The 23,884-nt window shown below is 40.8% G+C and overlaps 1 protein-coding gene across 1 annotated transcript in view; it reads right to left on the bottom strand.

The window, feature by feature from the left end:
- FSTL5 (follistatin like 5) overlaps positions 1 to 23,884 on the bottom strand; it is a 538,172-nt gene that overhangs the window by 223,764 nt on the left and 290,524 nt on the right. Inside the window, exons 6-7 of the mRNA XM_069976180.1 lie at positions 12,237 to 12,433; positions 2,354 to 2,474 (exon numbers count right to left, since the gene is read on the bottom strand). Of these exons, the coding sequence (XP_069832281.1) occupies positions 2,354 to 2,474; positions 12,237 to 12,433 (318 nt within the window). The remainder of the gene's footprint in view (positions 1 to 2,353; positions 2,475 to 12,236; positions 12,434 to 23,884) is intronic.

Here is a 23,884-nt window from a genome sequence, read left to right as displayed (position 1 = left end):
CGTGCTGTGTGCCCACACAACACTTTACATCCACAAATGGGGTATTTGTAAAAACTGCAGATTCAGAGGAATAAATATTTTATTGCATTTCACTTTTTTTTAACTGTGCGGTATGAAAGAAATAGAATTGAATTGAAATGTCTACAAAGAAAATGGAAATTTTTACTTTTCACACTTATTTTGCAGTTATTCCTGTGAAATGCCTAAAGGGTTAAAAACAGTTTTAAATGTCAATTTAAATACGTTAAAGGGTGAAGAGTTCAAAATGGGGTGAATTATGGGGGTTTCTAATATATGGGCCTCTAGAATATGCTCCAAAACTGAACTGGTCCCTAAAGAATTCTGAGTTTTAAATTTTTACAAAAATGTAGAAAATTGCTACTAAACAATCATGGCCTCTAAAATCCTAAAACAGTTCAGGCATGTTCACCAAATGCTGCCAATATAAAGTAGACATGTTCTAGATATGAATTAGTCAATAATTTATATGGTATAACTATCTTTCTTATTGGCAGAGACTTTCAAATTTAGAGAAATGCAATTTTTTTCAATTTTTCACAACATTTTGGAGTTTTTTACAAAAAAACTTAAAGGTAGTGGCCCAAATGTACCACTAACATAAAGTGGAACATGTCACGAAAAAACAATCTTGGAACCACAAGGATCGGTAAAAGCATTCCTGAGTTATTAATATATAAAGTGAAACATGTCATATTTGAAAAATTTGGCCGTGTCATAAACACCAAAACTGGCTGTGTCCCCTAAGGGTTAATGGAAACACCCAGTACTCTTGTTTGCTGTCAATGAATGGAAACACCCATTTAATATGATTCTATAATGTCAACCCACTGTTATTCTTTAGCCCAGGAAATTGAGAAAATAATGTTTTAAAGTGAATCTGTCACCCCCTGGCTGCCTATAGAACTGGCGGCACTGTTGGGTAGATAAAAAAATAAAACATTATTCAGAACATATCTTTGTTGTCTGAATTTATATTTTTAAATAAGTGAATAGTGTCAAAAAGGCAGAGCCTATAGTTCTCTAGTAGTATCATAATGGTACTAGAGCCCAGGGAACAATAGGCTCCACCACTTTGACACTATTAACATAAAAATATTATTCTGAATGCTTTTATTGATAATTGTCCACCAATGTTGACAGCTTAGTGAGTTATTTTGCTGCTCTCCCTGAGATCAGTGATCTGTTCCCCGTATGGACTAGTAAGGGGTCAGGGGTGACAGATTTGCTTTAAGTCGAACATTAATTTACTGTCAAACATAAAGCCCAGTCATAAAATGATATTATCATTTAATGATCTTACATTTGTATGCAGTGATAAAAATTACATTGATGTGGTTGTCAGCTGTTGCATCCAGTTTAATAATTTACATTCAATATGGTCTATGGTATTTTCAGATCATTAGTAAAGTAGTGTGGTCACATCTCCTTTTATCCTCAGACATGAGAAGGACAAAGGATGGTAATTAGAAATGATATAACTACATTGTGAAGCTTAGAAAAAAGACAACATATGTTAATATATTATCTATAGAAAGTCATTCCATTTAATTATTAGCAGGCAATGCTTTACAATGATGCATTCCATTAGCTATGGTACAATGTTATGGTGCCATTTAAATCGATTTACATACAGTTTCTATGTACATTAATCATAGCACGATATAAACAAATAAAGCTTACAATTTAAATTAAATCTTTAATGACAAGCCCAAAATTATATTAACCTCTTAATGACGCAGGACTCAAAGCACAGGCCCTTTCTGTAGCATGTGGTTCCCGGCTGCTATCAGCAGCCTGGGACCATGTGCATTAGCCGGCATGGTTGATTGCCGCTCCCGGCTAATTAGGTATTTAAATGCAGCTGTCATTTTTTTTTTTAATAAATACTCTACACTTTGAACTGGGGGAGGGGTGAGTTAGGGTTCTTTTTAGATGCACAGATTTGTCAGCAGCGGGGGCCACAAATGAGCACCAGTCAGAGAGATCTTCACTTGTTTGCAGATTTAAATCTCTTTGTTCACCTGTTAGACTCACTCAATTTATTGTACCCTATATAATTTCCACATGCGCTTTACAGTAGTAACAATGCCTAAAGCAAGCAAATGAAAATTTACATATATGTTAAATTTCTCACTACTTGGGTCCAGTATCTAACTGCAAACTATCTGCTGTTTGTAGTCAGAGGTTTTATCTGTCACGAGGGCAACTAGGCTATTATTTAACAACTGATATATATATATATATATATATATATATATATATATATATATGTAATACTTACTATGATAACACATAAAGAAGGGTGATAAGTATAGTTATAATATGTACTCACGAAATGCTCGGTAAAATTCATCCAAGGATAGATGTTTATCACCATTGAAATCATCAAATTTTATTAGATCAAATAAGGAACATTCATACATATTCTTTCCAAAACCTTCCTGCCTCATAACCTATAAAGAGAAAGTACACATATGTTAACATTTACAATATCCCATATCACTGGTTCATCAGATTATGGGAAATAAGAAAAAGAAGATAGTGGAGCTCACTATACTGCTAAACCTGAGGTCAATGGTCAACCCAGTACCATGGGTGGAAAAATGCGAGATAGAAAAATATATAGATATGACCAATCCTTAAAGGTACTTGCCCAAATGGATATATTTTTAATATTAATTAAGAAAAACACAGTGTAATAAAATTGACACAATCAAATCAATACAATAAAAATACATAAACAGTTACCATAGGGCCCTAATGGTATAATAAATGGGATAAAAACAATTTATCATAAAATCTGAGCAAATATTAGATATATATAAATAGAGCTCAGTGTAGTCCCTGAATTGGAAGGTCTCTTAAAAATGACTGATATAGAAAGGAAAAAAGTTCATATAGTGCACCTCTCACCAGACCACGTTGGCATTGCCGATAATTTCGTAGTAATCTGCGAGATGTTATCAGTGATATGTCCAAACAGGTAGAGCACTTAAAAAAGATCGCTGTATGTCCACTATATGCGACCTATAGTGTGCCTGCGGTTTCCCACTGTAGATCACCGTCTTGGATCTCCGATCTCGGGTGAGGTTATCTGTCAGCTTATACCGCTTTCAATACAGGGAGCGCCGGCTGGAGAGTGGGGTCTTCTCCGCTCCTGCTGCTCGCGGTGGTGTAGTAGATTGTGATCGTGGAAGTCCAACGCGGGAACTCAGCTGTCAATCAGCGTACCGTGGCAGTATACGGTAAGATGTCGTAACTTGTGATTTAGCCAATTCTCTATGTTTAGGGTCTGAGATGGTGTACTATCAGTACCAGGTGAGATACTGTAGCTATACGCGTTTCAAGGCAACCAGGGCCTCTTCGTCAGTAGCTTGTACAGACTCTGCTAATAAAAATAAAAATACAAATAAAAATACAAAAAGAAATAAAAATAAAAATAAATAACAATGAAAATAAAAATAAATAAAAAAATAAAAATAAGAATAAACACAAACAAAAAACTAACAAAAATAAAAATAAAAATAGAAATAAACAAACAAAAATGAAAACAAAAATATAGAAAAATAATAATGAAGTAAAAATAAAAATAAAATAAAATAAAACTGAAAAAGTAAAAATACAAATAAAAATAAAAATGAAAAAAAGATGAGAATACAATAATAATAAGACTGCAAATAGATGTAAAAATATGAATGAATGTAAATTGGGTGTTACAGATGGTACATAATATCAACTGAGAAGGGAGGGAGGGCATGTATCACAGGGCACATGGCCAGGCTGGTAATTAGACAGCCCGCTGGCCATCACCGTGGGGGACATGCCCCCTCTCTAGGGGGGAAAAAGGGGAAGCATAAATGAGAATTTAGAGAAAACCAAATATTTCTAACTCTGAATTGAGTCCCTTGGGTTGTATGGATTCAAATTCATAGATCTTACGTGATTCAGCTCTGGACATTTGAGTAATCAGATCTCCCCCCCTCCAGTTTTTCTTCACACTTAATAGGGCCGTGAATGTCAGTTGTCTTGGGTCCCCTGAATGATGTTCAGAAAAGTGTGCCGATAGGGGGGGTGTCATATTGCGTTTACGTATATTGTATAGATGTTCAGCAATTCTGATTTTTATTGGCGTTTGGTTCTGCCTATGTACTGTTTCTTACAGCTACATTCTATAAGGTAAATGACTCCCTTCGTAGCACATGTCAAAAACTCTGTAATTTCCCATTTGAAATTATTAACTGTAGATGTTACAATTTGTGTTTTCCCTCTGGAGTTAGTGGTTTTGCAATTGCTGCATGTCCCACACTTGTGGAAACCTTTACTGGTTAACCAGTTGGTTGTGATTATGTTCTTTTGGGGATTTCTGATTGTTGGTGCTATCTGAATTCCCAGATTCGGTGCTCTTGTGTAGACTATTGAAGGTCTATTGGGTATGAGTTGTCCTATAAGTTTATCTTCCTGAATTAAATGCCAATTTTTATAAAGAATGGTTTCAACTTTTTTGTAGTCTTTATTGAAAGGTATGATAATTTTGGATACATTGTTAGTAGGGGTATCTTTTGTAGATGGTCGAAATTTTTTTTCCCTATCTAGCCGACGTACTGTATCCAATGATTTGGACAGCAGGTCTCCTGGATATTTTTTCTCTAAGAATTTATTAGTTAATGCATGGGCTTCTTCTTTAAATTGTTCTACCTGGGTACAATTTCTCTTTAAGCGACGGTATTGGCTGATGGGAATGTTGAGCAGCCATCTTGGAAGATGGCAGCTTGAAAATAAAATGAAGCTATTCTTTGATGTGGGTTTATGATAAGTGCTACATGATAATTTCGGAGATTTGACAGAAATAAGAAGATCTAGAAATTCAACCTGACTTTGGCTCATCGATGCAGTGAGTGTAATATTGTAAATGTTGGTATGAAGGATTCGAGGTCGGCCATGGACCCGCGGCAAATGAGTAGGATATCATCTATATATCTGCGCCAGAGCACCAGACTCGCGCCTATGTGGGGTATGATGGTTGACTCCTCCCACTTGGCCATGAATAGGTTGGCATAACTAGGCGCGAATCTGGTGCCCATGGCGGTACCGGTGGTCTGCAGGTAATGGTCGCCCTCGAAATGGTCTTGAGGTGAAATATCTCCAGAACAAGTAGACTCTATATTACAATCAATCCAATATATTTTAAGTCACAATTACTTTTATTTCGAGGGCGACCATTACCTGCAGACCACGATACCGCCATGGGCACCAGATTCGCGCCTAGTTATGCCAACCTATTCATGGCCAAGTGGGAGGAGTCAACCATCATACCCCACATAGGCGCGAGTCTGGTGCTCTGGCGCAGACATATAGATGACATCCTACTCATTTGGCGCGGGTCCATGGCCGACCTCGAATCCTTCATACCAACATTTACAATATTACACTCACTGCATTGATGAGCCAAAGTCAGGTTGAATTTCTAGATCTTCTTATTTCTGTCAAATCTCCGAAATTATCATGTAGCACTTATCATAAACCCACATCAAAGAATAGCTTCATTTTATTTTCAAGCTGCCATCTTCCAAGATGGCTGCTCAACATTCCCATCAGCCAATACCGTCGCTTAAAGAGAAATTGTACCCAGGTAGAACAATTTGAAGAAGAAGCCCATGCATTAACTAATAAATTCTTAGGGAAGAAATATCCAGGAGACCTGCTGTCCAAATCATTGGATACGGTACGTCGGCTAGATAGGGAACAATTTTTTCGACCATCTACGAAAGATACCCCTACTAACAATGTATCCAAAATTATCATACCTTTCAAAAAAGACTACAAAAAGTTGAAACCATTCTTTATAAAAATTGGCATTTACTTCAGGAAGATAAACTTATAGGACAACTCATACCCAATAGACCTTCAATAGTCTACACAAGAGCACCGAATCTGGGAATTCAGATAACACCAACAATCAGAAATCCCCAAAAGAACATAATCACAACCAACTGGTTAACCAGTAAAGGTTTCCACAAGTGTGGGGCATGCAGCAATTGCAAAACCACTAACTCCAGAGGGAAAACACAAATTGTAACATCTACAGTTAATAATTTCAAATAGGAAATTACAGAGTTTTTGACATGTGCTACGAAGGGAGTCATTTACCTTATAGAATGTAGCTGTAAGAAACAGTACGTAGGCAGAACCAAACGCCAAATGAAAATCAGAATTGCTGAACATCTATACAATATACGTAAACGCAATATGACACACCCCCTATCGGCACACTTTTCTGAACATCATTCAGGGGACCCAAGACAACTGACATTCACGGCCCTATTAAGTGTGAAGAAAAACTGGAGGGGGGGAGATCTGATTACTCAAATGTCCAGAGCTGAATCACGTAAGATCTATGAATTTGAATCCATACAACCCAAGGGACTCAATTCAGAATTAGAAATATTTGGTTTTCTCTAAATTCTCATTTATGCTTCCCCTTTTTTTTCCCCTAGAGAGGGGGCATGTCCCCCACAGTGATGGCCAGCGGGCTGTCTAATTACCAGCTTGGCCATGTGCCCTGTGATACCATCTGTAACACCCAATTTACATTCATTCATATTTTTACATCTATTTGCAGTCTTATTATTATTGTATTCTCATCTTTTTTTTCATTTTTATTTTTATTTGTATTTTTACTTTTTCAGTTTTATTTTATTTTTATTTTTACTTCATTGTTATTTTTCTATATTTTTGTTTTCATTTTTGTTAGTTTATTTTTATTTTTGTTAGTTTTTTGTTTGTGTTTATTCTTATTTTTATTTTTATATTTATTTTTATTTTCATTGTTATTTCTTTTTATTTTTATTTCTTTTTGTATTTTTATTTGTATTTTTATTATCAGTATCAGTATTCTTATTCTTATAACTATATCTCTATATGAATTTAGGTAAACATCTAACTCACTATACAATCGTTTTGTGTGCAGTAATATATCTTTTATATTTTATTATATTTATATCCCATACAATGATGCTATCAATGTTGCTATTTGACTGATCTGAAGTGGTCATAATGACCATCTCATGCAATAATTTACAACCTCTTTATAAGCATTTATATCCTACATTATGATCTAATTATTAAGGATAAGTACATGTACATATCATGCGTTTTGGATACATTCTTTCTTGCCTGCATAACTCTGACACATCGGACACTCCACATTTTGGAAATTACTTTAGACTCTCTCTCTCCCATAATGGTATAAAACGGACTACAACCGCAGAGTCTGTTCAAGCTACTGACGAAGAGGCCCTGGTTGCCTTGAAACGCATATAGCTATCTCACCTGGTACCGATAGTACACCATCTCAGACCCTAAACATAGAGAATTGGCTAAACCACAAGTTACAACATCTTACCGTATACTGCCACGGTACGCTGATTGACAGCTGAGTTCCCGCGTTGGACTTCCACGATCCCAATCTACTACATCACCGCGAGCAGCAGGAGCGGAGAAGATGCCACTCTCCAGCCGGCGCTCCCTGCATTGAAAGCGGTATAAGCTGACAGATAACCTCACCCGAGATCGGAGATCCAAGACGATGATCTACAGTGGGAAACCGCGGGCGCATTATAGGTCGCATATAGTGGACATACAGCAATCTTTTTTAAGTGCTCTACCTGTTTGCACATATCACTGATAACATCTCTAGCGTACCACAGGACGCAGATTACTACGAAGTCATCGACAATGCCAACGTGGTCTGGTGAGAGGTGCACTATATGAACTCTTTTCCTTTCTATATCAGTCATTTTTAAGAGACCTTCCAATTCAGGGACTACACTGAGCTCTTTTTATATATATCTAATATTTGCTCAGATTTTATGATAAATTGTTTTTATCCCATTTATTATACCATTAGGGCCCTATGGTAACTGTTTATGTATTTTTATTGTATTGATTTGATTGTGTCAATTTTATTACACTGTGTTTTTTCTTAATTAATATTAAAAATATATCCATTTGGGCAAGTACCTTTAAGGATTGGTCATATCTATATATTTTTCTATCTCAGATTATGGGAAATGTTATAAAATGTCATATAGCTAATGACATATATAGTTGAGTCATTTATTTCTTAATTTGAGGAATAATTTATACTTTGCCACTGCATTATTAGTCAAACACATATATACCGAGAGGTAGACCATGTAGCTGCGACACATTTCTTACAGTAAGTGGGACCAGCCCTGGTTAGTCCATTCTCTTTGTTCCTCAATGGAGAAAGCCTATGCAAATATTCTCCAGAGGAACTATGTTGTATACAAATGAGAGAGTGGGGAACGTGAAGTGAAAAACAACCTTCTGGTTCTTCCAGGTGGCAAAATTCACAACTATCACAGGGAGCATATCTACACTTTTATTACGGGCTCCCTTCTTGTGCATGTACGCCACTGTTATACTTCACAAAAACAGAATTTTTTTTTTTTTATTGGGTTACTGTTAATGGTGTGATTCTTAATATAACATATATTTGAGATAAATAAAGAAGATATTGATACAATGTAATATCCTGCATAGCACTTTCTGTGTTTTCTCTGAAGATCTCTTGAGCAGTTGAGAACACGGAAAGCAAAGCTTGTCAACTATATTCCTGTCCTAATGTAATCACTGACATAAGTAGGCTTGACCTGGCTTAGTCAACCTATGGTAGAAAATGGTGACCATATCTGGGTCATACTTGATTTAAAAAAAAAGAAATTAGGCTTAATTAAAGCACAGAAGATGACTTAATGTACAATTTACTGTCTGGCTTAATAACCTTTATTCACAAAAGATTTTTAAGTGTAACCAAATGGCTTTGCAACCATAACTGTTAATAGAGTTTCATATTTAAAATTACAGAAATTAAATACAAGTAGAAATAATGTTTTTTTAAATCTGATTCTGATACTGTAAAGATGGTATTCATCCAAAATGGATACACAAATGCACATATAAATAATTGCTCAATGTTGAGCCTCTGTCATACAAGTCACAAACACAGTCTCAGATCAATAATAATTCTATGAAAGAAAAAAGGACCTTACGTGTAATGATAAACTGAAGTCAACATAAATTAAGTATTATAATTCAAAACTTTATTAGTTAAAAATAGCAGCAATAGCAGTAAAAAGTTCAGAAACCACACATGGAAAACAGCACCACAGGTATGGGCAGGCCAGGGTAACCTAATGATACAGGCTGCACCATGCTGTAAACTACTAGGGGGTAGTCAAAACCATACACTGATGGTATATGTAACAAGGTATATGGCTCTAAAGCCCAGATAATGTCCTAACTAAACCATCTATTGTAAGGTGACTAAGTGCTAAAGTGCATGGAGCAAGGTGCAGAACATACCCATCCACAGTTCACTGCCCGTCCTGGATGCCGCCAAACCCCGACGTACGTTTAGTCTCCTTCATCCCCCTTCATCCCCCTGATTAACCTGTATCATTAGGTTACCCTGGCCTGCCCATACCTGTGGTGCTGTTTTCCATGTGTGGTTTCTGAACTTTTTACTGCTATTGCTGCTATTTTTAACTAATAAAGTTTTGAATTCTAATACTTAATTTATGTTGACTTCAGTTTATCATTACACGTAAGGTCTTTTTTTCTTTCATAGGATTATTACTGTAAAGATGGTAGTAGCAAACTTCTCACCCCATTTAGCTCAAATGATGCATTAGTTTCTTTTCTTTACTGTTTAGCACTTTCATTTGATAAAACTGACTTTTATAATATTTTCTGTATTTATGGGTTTCTGCCATACAAATAATTTTTTATGAACGGTCATATTTCTATATTGTTTTACAACATTGTATGAGGCTGGTTGCAGAACAGGCATTATTACCGGAGAGGATTTTTTTTTTTTTTTTATAAAAACAGACCAGTGCACCAAGCCAATGCATTCTTGTAGCCCTGTGCATAGATCCTATTTCAACTTGCCTAGTAACTCTCCAAATAAATTCCAATTTGATCCAGCAACAAGATAAAAGTCTTACTTTAGTTTCTACAGCATAAAAACAGACACCATATGCAAATAGACATGCAGACAACTAGCCGGATTAAAAAATCTTTATTTTGTATTTACTTTCAGTCAACAGAGCCATATGGGATCTTGTTTTTTTGCAGGCTGGTTGTATTTTTGAATGGCATATTTCTATTTATGTGGAATCAATGTAATGTGGGTTTTTTGAGCAGTGAAGATGCCTGCAGAATGGTATTGAGGACCCCAGAACCTGTATCATAGACAGGGACAGACAGTGTGAGCCCTATAGGCCTAGAGGCCTAGAGCTAGGCTTGCCAGTCTTGAACTAGGCCTCAAGTGAGAGCTTGGCATTGGTGAGACAAAATAGAGGAACACAATAAAAAATAGTAAGCTATTCTACAGGCAGCTAAAGCTCAAACTGGAAATAGCAGAAAAGTACAAAAAAATTAGGCAAAAATGGAAAACTGGCTCAGTTGCCCCTAGCAACCGATGTGATTCCACTATTCATTCTTTAAGAATTCTTTGTAAAATGAAAGGTGGAATCTGATTGGTTGCTAGGGGCAACTGAGCCAGTTTCACTTTGCACCATGTTTTATAAATCTCCCTCTATATGTTTTATCTAAGGATATGTTCACACTATGTTCTTTTTGAGTAAAGAACGGAGGCTGATTACAATGGAATCATCGTCCATTCTTTACTGCAGGGGCGGCATTGCATTGAAGTAAATGCAATGCCGTCCACTGTGTTCACACATCGTACATGTCTATTATGTCTGGATGCTGTCCACAGAACAGTGTCCAGAAACAATAGCTGTTCATGCAATGTTAAGTGTGGCGGCCGCCGCACTTTACATTGAAGTGAATGGCTAATTAATTTGCGGGCACACCCGGCGGTGCCTGCAAATCAGTTGTAAAAGAAAAAACATTCCTGCAGCTGATACAGACGCTGTTGAACCAAGTGTAAACATAGCTTAATGGTGCGTTCACACCTACAGGATCTGCAGCTGATTTTCTGCAGCAGATTTCATTTAAATAACTGAACACAGCATCAAATCTGCTGCAGATCTGCTGCAGATCCTGTAGGTGTGAACGCACCCTTAGGGTGGATTTTTTTTTTATTTAAAAGTTTGAGAATTATAGTATTATGATGGTGCTGGATCACTTTTGAATTTTTCTTGATTCTTACTGGACAGCCTTGAAGATCATGGCCAATCATGAGCAATCATCAAGTGCAACAAAGCCTCATTCTACTATGCCTACAATTTTAATTTTTAAGTTGTTTGTTACATACAGTATGCAATCGCAGCCACGTTTTGTTAAATAGAAGTCAGTTTTAACTCTATGTACCAAAAGTAATCCGATTAACAAGTATTTTCTTGTAGCGCTTGACAATAAATATGACACTGGGAGCAAGTTATCTTGTTGTATCATCATTTTATAATTTCTTTGTTGTCTAAACTTCTCAAGCATTAAAATTGTTTTAGGGATTTAATTTAAACCTTTGAAAAGTAACTCCTGAATTTGTAATACCTGTTTATGCAGCCAAAAATCTGAGTTTTTGGCAATTATCTCAGTAATTATGCAAGCATTACAAGTATGACCAAAAAACTTGGCTGAGATGCCATTTTGTCAGCAAATATAAGAATGGAAACTTATTTTACATCCTTGAATCTAACTCAGTATAATGAGTAAATATAAAGTTTGTAGTCAGGCTGCTAGCCTTTATTGACTAGAGAGTATGCAAATGTAAGTTTTTGGAATATGTAACGTTTCTGTATAGCATAATTAGTCAATGTAGGGACTATCTACCAGCTGGAGCCATCAGTTAGGACGGATCGTCCAAGTAGGTTAACAAAGTGGTTTGAGTAAGAGCAGGGCTGCATTATATTTATTACCTAACAAAAAAGTTGTTGTTTTTTTAACCAAAAGCTATATCCATGAACTTTCTACTTTAATTGGTACATTCAATGGTACATTTGCTTTAAAATTTTCTAGTAATATGAGAGACAAAAATAGTTCAAGAGTTAAAAATGACAAATTATCTTTCATTATAAAAAATATTGTGGCATGTTTGTATGTAATACCCCAAAATTCAATAATTTTAGGTGATTTTTTTGGAGAGCACTCAGCTCTTTCTTGTTGGTAGGGAATAATCAACATGTACATAATCATGTGAATGATATAAATTAATCTTTTACCTGAGATAATTCATTAATGTCCACCAATCCATTGCTGTCTTCATCAAAAAATTTAAACATTTGGTCAACCAAAGCTTTCTTTAGACCAAATTGGTCCATATTTTCTTTCTCACTTTCCTTTCTGACGTATTTCTGGTTCTGGGACTCAAGTAATGCATTTTTCATCTTGCTATATTCTGGGGCTTTACATTTGTTTCCTAAAGAGAAAAAAATGGCTAAACATATATCAAAACATATATACACTGTTGGATTCACCAATGTGTTAAAGTATTTGTTAATGAGATTTTAACATTAATACATTTAATATTTTAAGTCTGTACCAACAATAATTATAATGCTTAGAATACAAAAGCTTCAGATTACATATATTTTTAGTGCAAGGATGGCTTAATACTGATATTTATTGAAAATCTTGTTACACACCAAAATAGTCCACACCAAAATAAAATTGCCCTTTGGTCTCTGCAAATATGTTTAACAGAATTGACAGTCCATGTTCATATAAATGGTCTCAACTACCATATGTGCCTATCACAGGCGGAGTAAAGAGCAAATAATTCCAAGATGTGTTGAATGTTATCCTAGGATGTGTTGAGTTGATGTGTAGATTTATAGTTTAAGTAAGGTGTCCATATTTCAGGAATCAATTATGTGTGCACGTGTGTATGGTATTTCCAACAATAGTGATCCCTCAACATACAATATTAAATGGTTCCAGGACGACCATTGTACTATATGTTGAAACCATTGTATGTGAAGACCAAAATTCTATGGAAAACTGGTAACTGGTTCTGAATCCCCCAAAATGTCATCCCAAAATAAGAAAAAAACAAGAAAGATTTAAAGAAAAACAAGCAGATAACTAATATGGATAAAGCAAGTCCTTACATTCAACAGTCTGAAAGAGGGACTAGACACTGTAAATTACTTACTATGTACAAGATTAGAGCATTTTCAGGGTCCCGTGCACAAAAATAAAGCCGCCCTCTCCTGGTGCCCAAAGGAGCAGCTCAAGCTGGCCCAGGTAAAGTGCGATACAGGACATGTAGTATCACAGTATACTCTATACAACTTCTTTCTTGTGGATCATTCGGATGCACTAGACCAAATCGTCCCAGCAGCTCATCGGGCGCAGGAATTCACGGTAGGGACATAAAATCCATATTCCACGAGTATTCAGAAACATATGGTAATTTATTAATACTTCACAACGCGCTTCGCGTAAAGTATTAATAAATTACTATATATTCCTGAATACTCGTGGAATATGGATTTTATGTCCCTATCGTGAATTCCTGGGCCCGATGAGCTGCTGGGAGGATTTGGTCTGGTGCATCCGAGTGATCCACAAGAAAGAAGTTGTCTATCTCCCAATTCTGGTTGGCGTGTCCCGACCCGGATCTGCGGTATTCCCTTTTACCTGTTGTCAATAGAGTTGTGCCTAATTTGCAGTGAGTGCTATTTATCCTCTCTAAGTAGAGCGTTCATCCCGAGATATTACACCAGGAGGCGCCCCTGTCTGTTTTCTTTTCCCCAGCTATACTCTAGAGAATCACTGCCAGACAGCCAACCAGTGCATGCATTTTACTAATACTGTTTTTTTTTTTTTTTTTTTACCAGTAATATGGCCACTTTCATTGGTTCATCACCTAGTTATTTACATGCGGCGCAGATCCTGACTGTCTGTAGCATTGTATGTTGAATCTGGTCTTAAGTTACGATGGTTCAGAAAGGACCATTGTATGTTGAAAATATTGTATCTTGAGGCCATGGTAAGTTAAGGGATCAATGTAGATAGTTCCTATAACTTGTAGATCAGAACCACTTTTGCAAAGCATTGTGGGATAAGTGGGGGCTGAAGCCACAATAAGGGTACCATTAGCTTTGCTTTAGAGATCAGAAGAGTGTCCAAACAGTGCTACAATAGATGTCAGTTCCCAGTGTAAAGGCCAAGAGCTATTGTTTGAAATGAAAGAGAGAAATCAATGTATGGTCTACTTCTCGCAAATTTGGGGCGATGGCAGGGCAGGTTCACCAAATGAGAAGGTTCCAACAGTGGCCTCACACCTCCAGCATATATGAGAGTCTGAAAGACCCAAATGGTAGAGGAGTTTTGTATCAGCAAGTAAGCAGTTTGTAATCATTCTCTTGTAACTTGATGTACTTAGAATAAACATGGGCATTATGCAATATGGTTAAGTGTTCTGAGATGTTACGATTAAAGCTCAACTCGCTCTCCCAGGAAATCAGGTATGTAGGCGTCTTGCCAGTTATGTTTAACAATAGATGTTGATGGTACAGGGATAGTTTATATTTCTAAGCATGTCTAGTGATAAGGAGGTGATCCAGCAAGGTAAGCTCCTTTAGGATTACACATTATTTTAGCAAGGTGATACAGGTGTGTATGATCAAATAGTGGTGGAGGAAGTTTAAAGTGACACTGTCACCCTCTTTTTGCATTCTGACTTCTCTACACAGGTGTAATAGGTAAATTTAGGAGTTTCCATATCTTATTTTATATCATATGTCATGGTGCTTGTTCAGGTAAAAAGTTATCTTTTATCAACTGCAGATTGTGCTTAGTGGGCGGGTTTCACAGGAACAGCGCCACTTAGCCCTGCCCACAGTGCCACCGTTGATCAGCCCCCTCCATGATGTCATAGGCACATAGGCCTTGCCCCCTTGCTTACCATTGGAATAGGCTGGCCTAAAGGTCTAGGCCCCACCCACTCTAGGTCTGCCCATACCAATGGGCGTCGATGTGGTGGGGCCTTACGACCATGACGTCACAGAGGGACGGGGACAATGGTGGCGCTGTGGACGGGGCTAAGTGGCGCTGCTGCCCACACACTTAGCGCAATCTGCAGTTGATAAAAGATAACTTTTTACTTGAACAAGCACCATGACGTATGATATAAAATAAGGTATGAAAACTGCTAAATTTACCCATTACACCTGTGTCAGAATGCAAAAAAGGGGGGACAGTATCACTTTAAACTTATAGACAGTACAGACACCAGTCAATATGGTGAGAACTTATTCCAAGATGAGGCACATAGAATGTGATCCAACATACATAGTATAAGAGAACTAGGAATTAAAGACTATATGAAGCTGACCTTTGTGGCTTTGTTTTGGAGGTGCGAGCAAGTTTTACAAAGAGAGTGACTTTAATCAGTAGATTTGTTAAACAGTTCAAGTCTGCCAGAGTAAGCTGTGTACTGAGGTCTCTAATATACCTAATTGATTACTTTCTAATGCTTATCCCACAAGAAGGCTCTAGAACTACACGTACCCACCTCTGAAGGTGGACAGCTTTTTGAACGAACATGACATTGGGTAGCCCTCCACAGTTGATATTTGAGTCCACAAGAATTCTGAAAACAAGTCTTCCCTTTAAGGGTGCCTTCACACCTACCGGATCCGCAGCGGATCTCACCTCTGCAGATTCGCAGCGAGATCAGCTGCGGATCAAGTATAATTCACCCCTATGATAGCACATACTCGCAGCGGGATTGACATCCCGCTGTGAGTATGTGCTTTAACTCCCTGTTGCCCGCACCCCCGTCCCCTCAGCCCCGCCGCTGGCATCTTCCATCCCCGTCCCCGGCATCCTCCATCCCCGGCATCCTCCATCCCCGCCGCCGACATCCTCCATCCCCACGCCCGCATCCCGCCGCCGAGAGCATACATGCTGCTACAGTGAGGCTCCGGTGCCGCTGCGGTGCACTGATCGGCTGAGCGGGACCGGAGCCGGGAGCCTCACTGCAGCTGCACCGCCGAGCAGGTAATGTATGCTCTCGGCGGCGGGCTGCAGGATGCGGGCGCGGGGATGGAGGATGCCGGGGACGGGGATTAAGGATGCCAGGGATGGGTATGCCGAGTACGGGGATGCCGGGGATGGAGGATGCCGGGAACGGGGATGGATGATGCCGGGGACGGGGATGATGGGACGGGGCTGCGGGCACCAGGGAGTTAAAGCACATGCTCAAAGCGAGATGTCAATCCCGCTGCGAGTATGTTCTATCATAGGGGTAAATGATACTGGATCCGCAGCTGATCTCACTGCGAATCTGCAGAAGTGAGATCCGCTGCGGATCCAGTAGGTGTGAAGGCACCCTCAAGCAAGTAAGATTGTGTTAGGTTGATTAGGTCCATGTGTACGACAATACGAATTCCTGTTGCCCAGACAAGTTAGAAAAAAGTAGTTAGAAACTTCCAAACTTCAGTTTAGCTACCAGGGGCATGTAATTTAGTGCAAAATTGGGTCAATAGACCAGGAAGCATTATACCTAGACATTCAATGCAATGTAAGGGCTATGCAAAGGTAAGGAGAGTTTATGTTTTTGTGTCTTGGATCCACTTCTGGCTTTGGGTAAAACACTGACTAACACTACTGAGCAAAAGACCAACCTCACACAAATTAAGAAATATATATTTTATCATCTGTATATACATATATTTACAAACATCTTTGTTGATCTAGTACAGTATGTTTCCAGTAATTTGTCATCAGTTTGCCTGAGTTCACCTTTGGTATGTGGAAAAGTGTTTTTTAAATCAAAAGAAACATCGGCAATCAATTCATGTTTTTCTCTGTATGCCATCTTGCACCTCTTTCATAGTAAAGCAGAAACAGAAGAAACATTGTTCAGAAGTGTGAAAATCATGAACACAGTCCGGCCGGGATCCCTAGCGTCAGTTTCAATGAATAGCTGCCGCAAAAAAACCTTGTCAGTTCACACAATGGAGCGTGCGTCTCTAGCCGCATGCTCCATTATAAGCAGCGGGAATTCAGATGTGGGCGCACATGGATGTGCCCGCATCCGAATTCAACGGCAGTAAAGATCATCTGGTCAGTACTGCAGTCGGTTCACGGAATGGCCCATGTTTTACAGCATGGAAACATGGCCTTATACTAATAACTTAAAGGGGTTGGCCACTTTATAGTAAAATAGGTGAGTACAAAGTAGCTAAAATCAGACTCCCCTTCACCAGGCTTGGCTGCCCTGCTCTGTTTTGTTTCAGTTCATAAAATGGCCGACATGGAGGAGCATGTGACCAGGCCCTGTCCCCTGTGTCCTCCATAGACATACACAGGCTCAGTAATGGACACTGGGGGGCGGGGCATGGTCACATGCTCCTCCATGTAAGCAATCTTATGGACCAAAACACCACAGAGCAGGGCAGCCCAGCCTGGAGGAGGGGAGTCTGATTTTAGCTCTATGAGGTACACAGGGAGCTGCTGTCAGTATATACAGTGAGTACAGTTACTAATACTATACACTGACCTATTTTACTATAAAGTGGCCAACCCCTTTAATGCCAGGTGAGGCATTTCCATAGTTAGAAATGTGCTGTAAATGTTTGAAAAAAAAAAAGGCCTGCTTGTAGTTACTTAAAGGGGTTGTCCGGCGATAAAAAATTATTCACAGAATAACACACATTACAAAGTTATACAACTTTGTAATGTATGTTATGTCTGTGAATGGCCCCCTTCCCCGTGTCCCACCACCCCCACCCGTGTACCCGGAAGTGTGGTGCGCTATACATTACCTGTCGCGTGCCGACCACGGTCTCCGATCGTCAGCAGTGACGTCTTCTTCGGGAGGCCAGCGGATCTTCCCGAGTGCCGGCCGCCCTCTGCAGCGTCATCCGAAGCTCAGCCGCGATTGGCTGAGCATAACTGTGCTCAGCCAATCGCGGCTGAGCAGCTGATGACGCTCCCGAAGAAGACGTCACTGCTGACGATCGGAGACCGTGGACGACACGATATGCGGTGAGTATAATGCACCACACTTCCGGGTCTAGCGTGGGTGGGGGGAAACACGGGGAAGGGGGCCATTCACAGACATAACATACATTACAAAGTTGTATAACTTTGTAATGTGTGTTATTCTGTGAATAATTTTTTATCGCCGGACAACCCCTTTAAAAGATTTCTGGGCTAAAACTGTCTAATTCATGTAAAGGGTAAATTTAGGTTGCAGTGGTTATGCCATATGGGAAATTTAGATACTTGTCTTAAGACCCTTTTACATTTGCCTATTACCATTAACCCCTTCAAGACAGAGCCCTTTGATGCACAAAAGTCCAGGTCAGATTAATGCAATGTTCCTCCCAGCCTTCTAAAAGCCATAGCTTTGGTTGGGGTGTCATTTTTTGCGCCTGATCTCTAGTTTTTTCCCTGCAGCGATCTCGCTCACATCAGGAAGCCCCTCTCAGTGCATGAACGCAGGGGCGTAGCTAATGTCTCCTGGGCCCTGGTGCGAGAGGCCAACTTGCCCCCCCCCCTCCTTTCACGACCAAGTGATGCTATTGGTGTGTGTGTGTGTATATATATATATATATATATATATATATATACACACACACACCAAGACAGATATTACCAATAACACCAGCACATTGGAAGAGAAAGTATTATCACCGTACATATTACCGCCATACTGTTACCGACCACATTCTGTATAATGAGACCAATATTACCAGTAATACCAGTATATAGGAAGAAAACATTACCACCACACCACAACCACTACCACCACCGCCATATTGTTACTGACCAAATCCAGTATACTAAATCACCTCATCCAGTCATATAGAGGTGGCCCCAGCTCTACACAGGTTCTATACACCATATACATTACAGTGCAGTTATATCAAGTGACTCACAGGAGACGTCTTTTCTGATCGGAGTTCTTTCCTTTCCATCTTCTCCATCCGTCCTGGGCCGTTATGAGAACTTCTCCGAGCCACAAATCCACAGAATCTGCCAGACAGACATATTAGGCTCCTCACACTGGCACCATCCTCATCTCTATACTAACTGCACATCTGTATTGGCCCCTTTACACCCTCATTTAGTGGGTAGCCCTGACTCTATGTGACCCCCTAATAATATATGCCCCCCTCTGTGTATTCCCTCTCCCCTTATGTTGCCCCCCCAAATAGATGGCCCCTCTCCCCCCATGTTGCCCTCCTTATAGATGGCCCCCTCTCCCCCCACCCTCCCTTATAGATGGCCTTCTCTCCCCCCTCCATATAGATGGCCCCCTCTACCCCCTCCCTTATAGATGGCCCCCTCTCTCCTCACCCTACCTTATGGATGGCCCCCTCTCCCCCCACCCTCCCTTATAGATGGCCCCCTCTCCCCCCACCCTCCCTTAAAGATGCCCCCCTCTCCCCCCACCCTCCCTTATAGATGGCCCCCTCTCCCCCCAACCTTCCTTTATAGATGATCCCCTTTCCCCCTCTCCCTTATAGATGGTCCCTCTTCCCCCCCACCCTCATAGATGGTCCTCTATTTTCCCCCACCCTCATAGATGGCCCCCTTTCCCCCTACCCTCATAGATGGCCCAATCTTTCCCCCCACCCTCATAGATGGCCTCTCTCCCCCCCCCACCCTCATAGATGGCTCCTCTTTCCCCCCTACCCTCATAGATGCCCCCTCTTCCCCCCACCCTCATAGATGGCCCCCTCTCTCCTCACCCTACCTTATGGATGGCCCCCTCTCCCCCCACCCTCCCTTATAGATGGCCCCCTCTCCCCCACCCTCCCTTATAGATGGCCCCCTCTCCCCCCACCCTCCCTTAAAGATGCCCCCCTCTCCCCCCACCCTCCCTTATAGATGGCCCCCTCTCCCCCCACCCTCCCTTATAGATGATCCCCTTCCCCCCCTCCCTTATAGATGGTCCCTCCCCCCCCCACCCTCATAGATGGTCCTCTATTTCCCCCCACCCTCATAGATGGCCCCCTTTCCCCCTACCCTCATAGATGGCCCAATCTTTCCCCCCACCCTCATAGATGGCCTCTCTCCCCCCAACCCTCATAGATGGCTCCTCTTTCCCCCCCACCCTCATAGATGCCCCCTCTTCCCCCCACCCTCATAGATGGCCCCCTTTCTCCTCACCCTACCTTATGGATGGCCCCCTTTCCCCCACCCTCCCTTATAGATGGCCCCCTTTCCCCCCACCCTCCCTTAAAGATGGCCCCCTCTCCCCCCACCCTCCCTTATAGATGGCCCCCTCTCCCCCCCCACCCTCCCTTATAGATGATCCCCTTTTCCCCCCTCCCTTATAGATGGTCCCCTTCCCCCCCTCCCTTATAGATGGTCCCCTTCCCCCCTCCCTTATAGATGGTCCCTCTTTCCTCCCCACCCTCATAGATGGTCCTCTATTTCCCCCCACCCACATAGATGGTCCCCTTTCCCCCCACCCTCATAGATGGCCCAATCTTTCCCCCCACCCTCATAGATGGCCTCTCTCCCCCCCCACCCTCATAGATGGCTCCTCTTTCCCCCCACCCTCATAGATGCCCCCTCTTCCCCCCACCCTCATAGATGGTCCCCTTTCCCCCCACCCTCATAGATGGCCCAATCTTTCCCCCCACCCTCATAGATGGCCTCTCTCCCCCCACCCTCATAGATGGCTCCTCTTTCCCCCCACCCTCATAGATGCCCCCTCTTCCCCCCACCCTCATAGATGCCCCCTCTTACCCCCACCCTCATAGATGGTCCCCTTTCCCCCCACCCTCATAGATGCCCCCCTCTTTCCCCCCACCCTCATAGATGGCCCCCTCTTTCCCCCCACCCTCATAGATGGCCCCCTCTTTCTCCCACCCTCATAGATGCCCCCCTCTTCCCCCCCCACCCACATAGATGCCCCCCTCTTTCCCCCCACCCTCACAGATGCCCCCTCTTTCCCCCCACCCTCATAGATGCCCCCCTCTTTCCCCCCACCCTCATAGATGCCCCCCTCTTTCCCCCCACCCTGCAGGCTGATTAAAAAAAAACTTAACTCACCTGACAACGCGCTCCCACCTTGATCCTCACTCCTCCTGGTCTGTCCCCGGCTGCTGCGCGGCTGCCGGGGGTGTCGCGTCTTATCCCCGGCAGTGCGCACATCCCAGAGCTCCCTGCGCACCGGAACCGGAAGTCAGGGCACAAGGCGCGCAGGGAGCTCTGGGATGCGCGCACTGCCGGGGATAAGTTGCGACATTCCGGCAGCCGCGCAGCAGCTGGGGGAAGACGGAACCGGACACTTGTGACCGCAAGCAAAACAATGCTTGCGGTCACAAGAGTGATTGATCGCGGCGGGCCCGGTCACGGCGGCGACCGCCGCGACCGCGGTACCTACGCCACTGCATGAACGTATGTATACATTCCTACTGCACGGGGTATGTGCAGTAGGAACGTATATATACAGATTGCTGACGGGAAGGGTTTTTTAAAGAGGCTTCCTAGGAATGCTTATTTACCCAAAAATAGGTCCATATACAAGGACTAGCATTCAGCCAACGAGTGAGCAAACATTTGCTCATCAACTGATTTGATCTTTTGTGCGGCCAATAAAATCATTGGTAATGGCCCCACATCTTTTTGTCTTAACAGGAGATGTGCGGCACATAACAATATTTTTAAATGACCACACAAACTTTCATCTCATCTATTTCTTTTTCTGTTTGTATGTGTCATTGCATCATGGAACTGTGCATTTATTCTATTTTATTCAAAGGTGCTGATCATTTTTCCTTTTGGCATGCTATGAATGGGGGAACTGGCAGCCCACTTCTGGTTCTACACTTCTCCCGGTTGGTTTTAATTACAGTCAAATATAGCTAGATATAACATACACCCTGAGTAGTGTTTGTAGGCTTAAAGTCCCGGAGAGGTGAATCAGTGTAATGTAAGGGTCCCTTCAGACATAGGGTCACCCCAGCGTTTGTGAATGGGAAAAACAATTTCAGCAAATGATCACTAAGAGCTCCAATTTTACATATAAAGTATATAATCCATATATTCAGTATTCACATGTCTAGAATTTACAGACTGCTGCTGTGATAGTTATGTGTTTGCATTTATGCTCCAGCCATGGCAGCATGCACCTGTGCATTTATTTCATCCAGTGGTAAAGATATTAACCATTTTTGTACCACCCATTGCTTGGGTTAATTTGATTGTAAATTTAGCACCAACATTTTGACACACAGTGTTGCATTTAAGCCCCTTTTGAAGCATTTAAGCCACTTTTCAATGATGACATGGCACTTTTCATTTTTTGTCATAAACTTCCCTAGAATTCTAGTATTAACACTATGATATTATGATAGAAATTTGCAATACGCATGCTGGTCACTGTAGCATTTAAAAACAGTAGAGGTATTAACAGACTTACTAAAAACTCACCATGGTTTTTCTTTTTTGCCTGGAATTTTCTCTTATCTAACTAGGCCATTTGGATATATACATACGGATTCCACGGCTTAAAATAGTACCTTGGGGAAGAAAATGTTTTCGAATCACCTGGTTCTATAGATTTGAAAATTACTTTTATTAAAAAAAATGTGCAAATAAACTCAAGTCTTCCAGTACTTATCAGCTGCTGTGAATCCTGCAAAAGAATAGGTGTATACTTTTTTGCATGGACATGGTGCTCTCTGCTGCCACCTCTCTCCATGGCAGAAACTGTCTGGAGCAGTAGCAAACCCCGCAAAACCTTATCTCCTCATCTGGACAGTTGATTTCACAGACAGAGGTGGCAGTGGAGAGTATTATGTCAGACTAAAAGAATATTCCTGCCTAGTATACAGCAGCTGATAAGTACTAGAAGACTTGATTTATAAACAAAAGTAATATACAAATCAGTATTACTTTCTGTCACTATTTGATTTAAAACATTTTCCACCCTCTGGAGTACCCCTTATTGCTTAAATAGACCATGGAAAACATGGCTTCAAAACTTCACCTTGGCATGAGGGACATCACTGTGACTAACATTTGCCCCCACCTGTAGTACCTTTGACCTTTGCAGCCATCTCCCTCCCAAATTTAATCGCCAGTGAAAAAAAAGAGAGAGAGAGATTAAATGTTAAAGACTAGAGATGAGTGAACCGGGTTTGGGTTCAAGTCGATCCAAACCGGAACGTTCGGTATTTGATTAGCTGGGGCTGCTGAACTTGGATAAAGCTCTAAGGTTGTCTGGAAAACATGGATACAGCCAATGACTATATCCATGTTTTCCACATAGCCTTAGAGCTTTATCCAAGTTCAGGAGCCACCGCTAATCAAATGCCGAAAGTTCGGGTTCAGATGGACTCGAGCATGCTCGTGGTTCGCTCATCTCTATTAAAGACCCTTATTAATCTAAAGAAGGTAAAATATTTAACTAATAAAACAGAGTTGACTACTGAATTTACACACATGGCTGTCCATTTTTACAATTTTAGGTGCAGGATATCATAATTGTATTGTTATATGTTTGAAGGTAATCTATTTTTCTTATTAATATGTATAACTTATTATTCATAGTACAATATTAACTTGGCAAAGTATTCTTTTTCAATTTTAGATGATAAAATTATGAACTAAAATGACATGTTAAAGTCAGAAAAGTCAGTTTATCCAGATAGATCTTTTCTTCAGACACAAAAGCAGTATGAGCTGCTGGTACATGGATTTCAATAGACTGCAAGAAATCAGATGGTAAATGTTCATTATAGTACTTTGAAAAGAGCCAATTATTAGCAGAAGCCTGACATGAAGAGAACATACCACAACAATTACTAAGAGATAGAGCTTATTCTATCTCCCTATAACTTGTTCGGATTAAAATCCAATATAACATAATTAAAAGCTGGCAGATATGTTT

This window comes from Dendropsophus ebraccatus, chromosome 7, assembly GCF_027789765.1.
Source record: "Dendropsophus ebraccatus isolate aDenEbr1 chromosome 7, aDenEbr1.pat, whole genome shotgun sequence".
Lineage (NCBI taxonomy): Eukaryota > Metazoa > Chordata > Amphibia > Anura > Hylidae > Dendropsophus > Dendropsophus ebraccatus.
The sequence above is the reverse complement of the archived record's forward strand: the minus strand, read 5'-3'. Positions and strand labels throughout refer to the sequence as shown.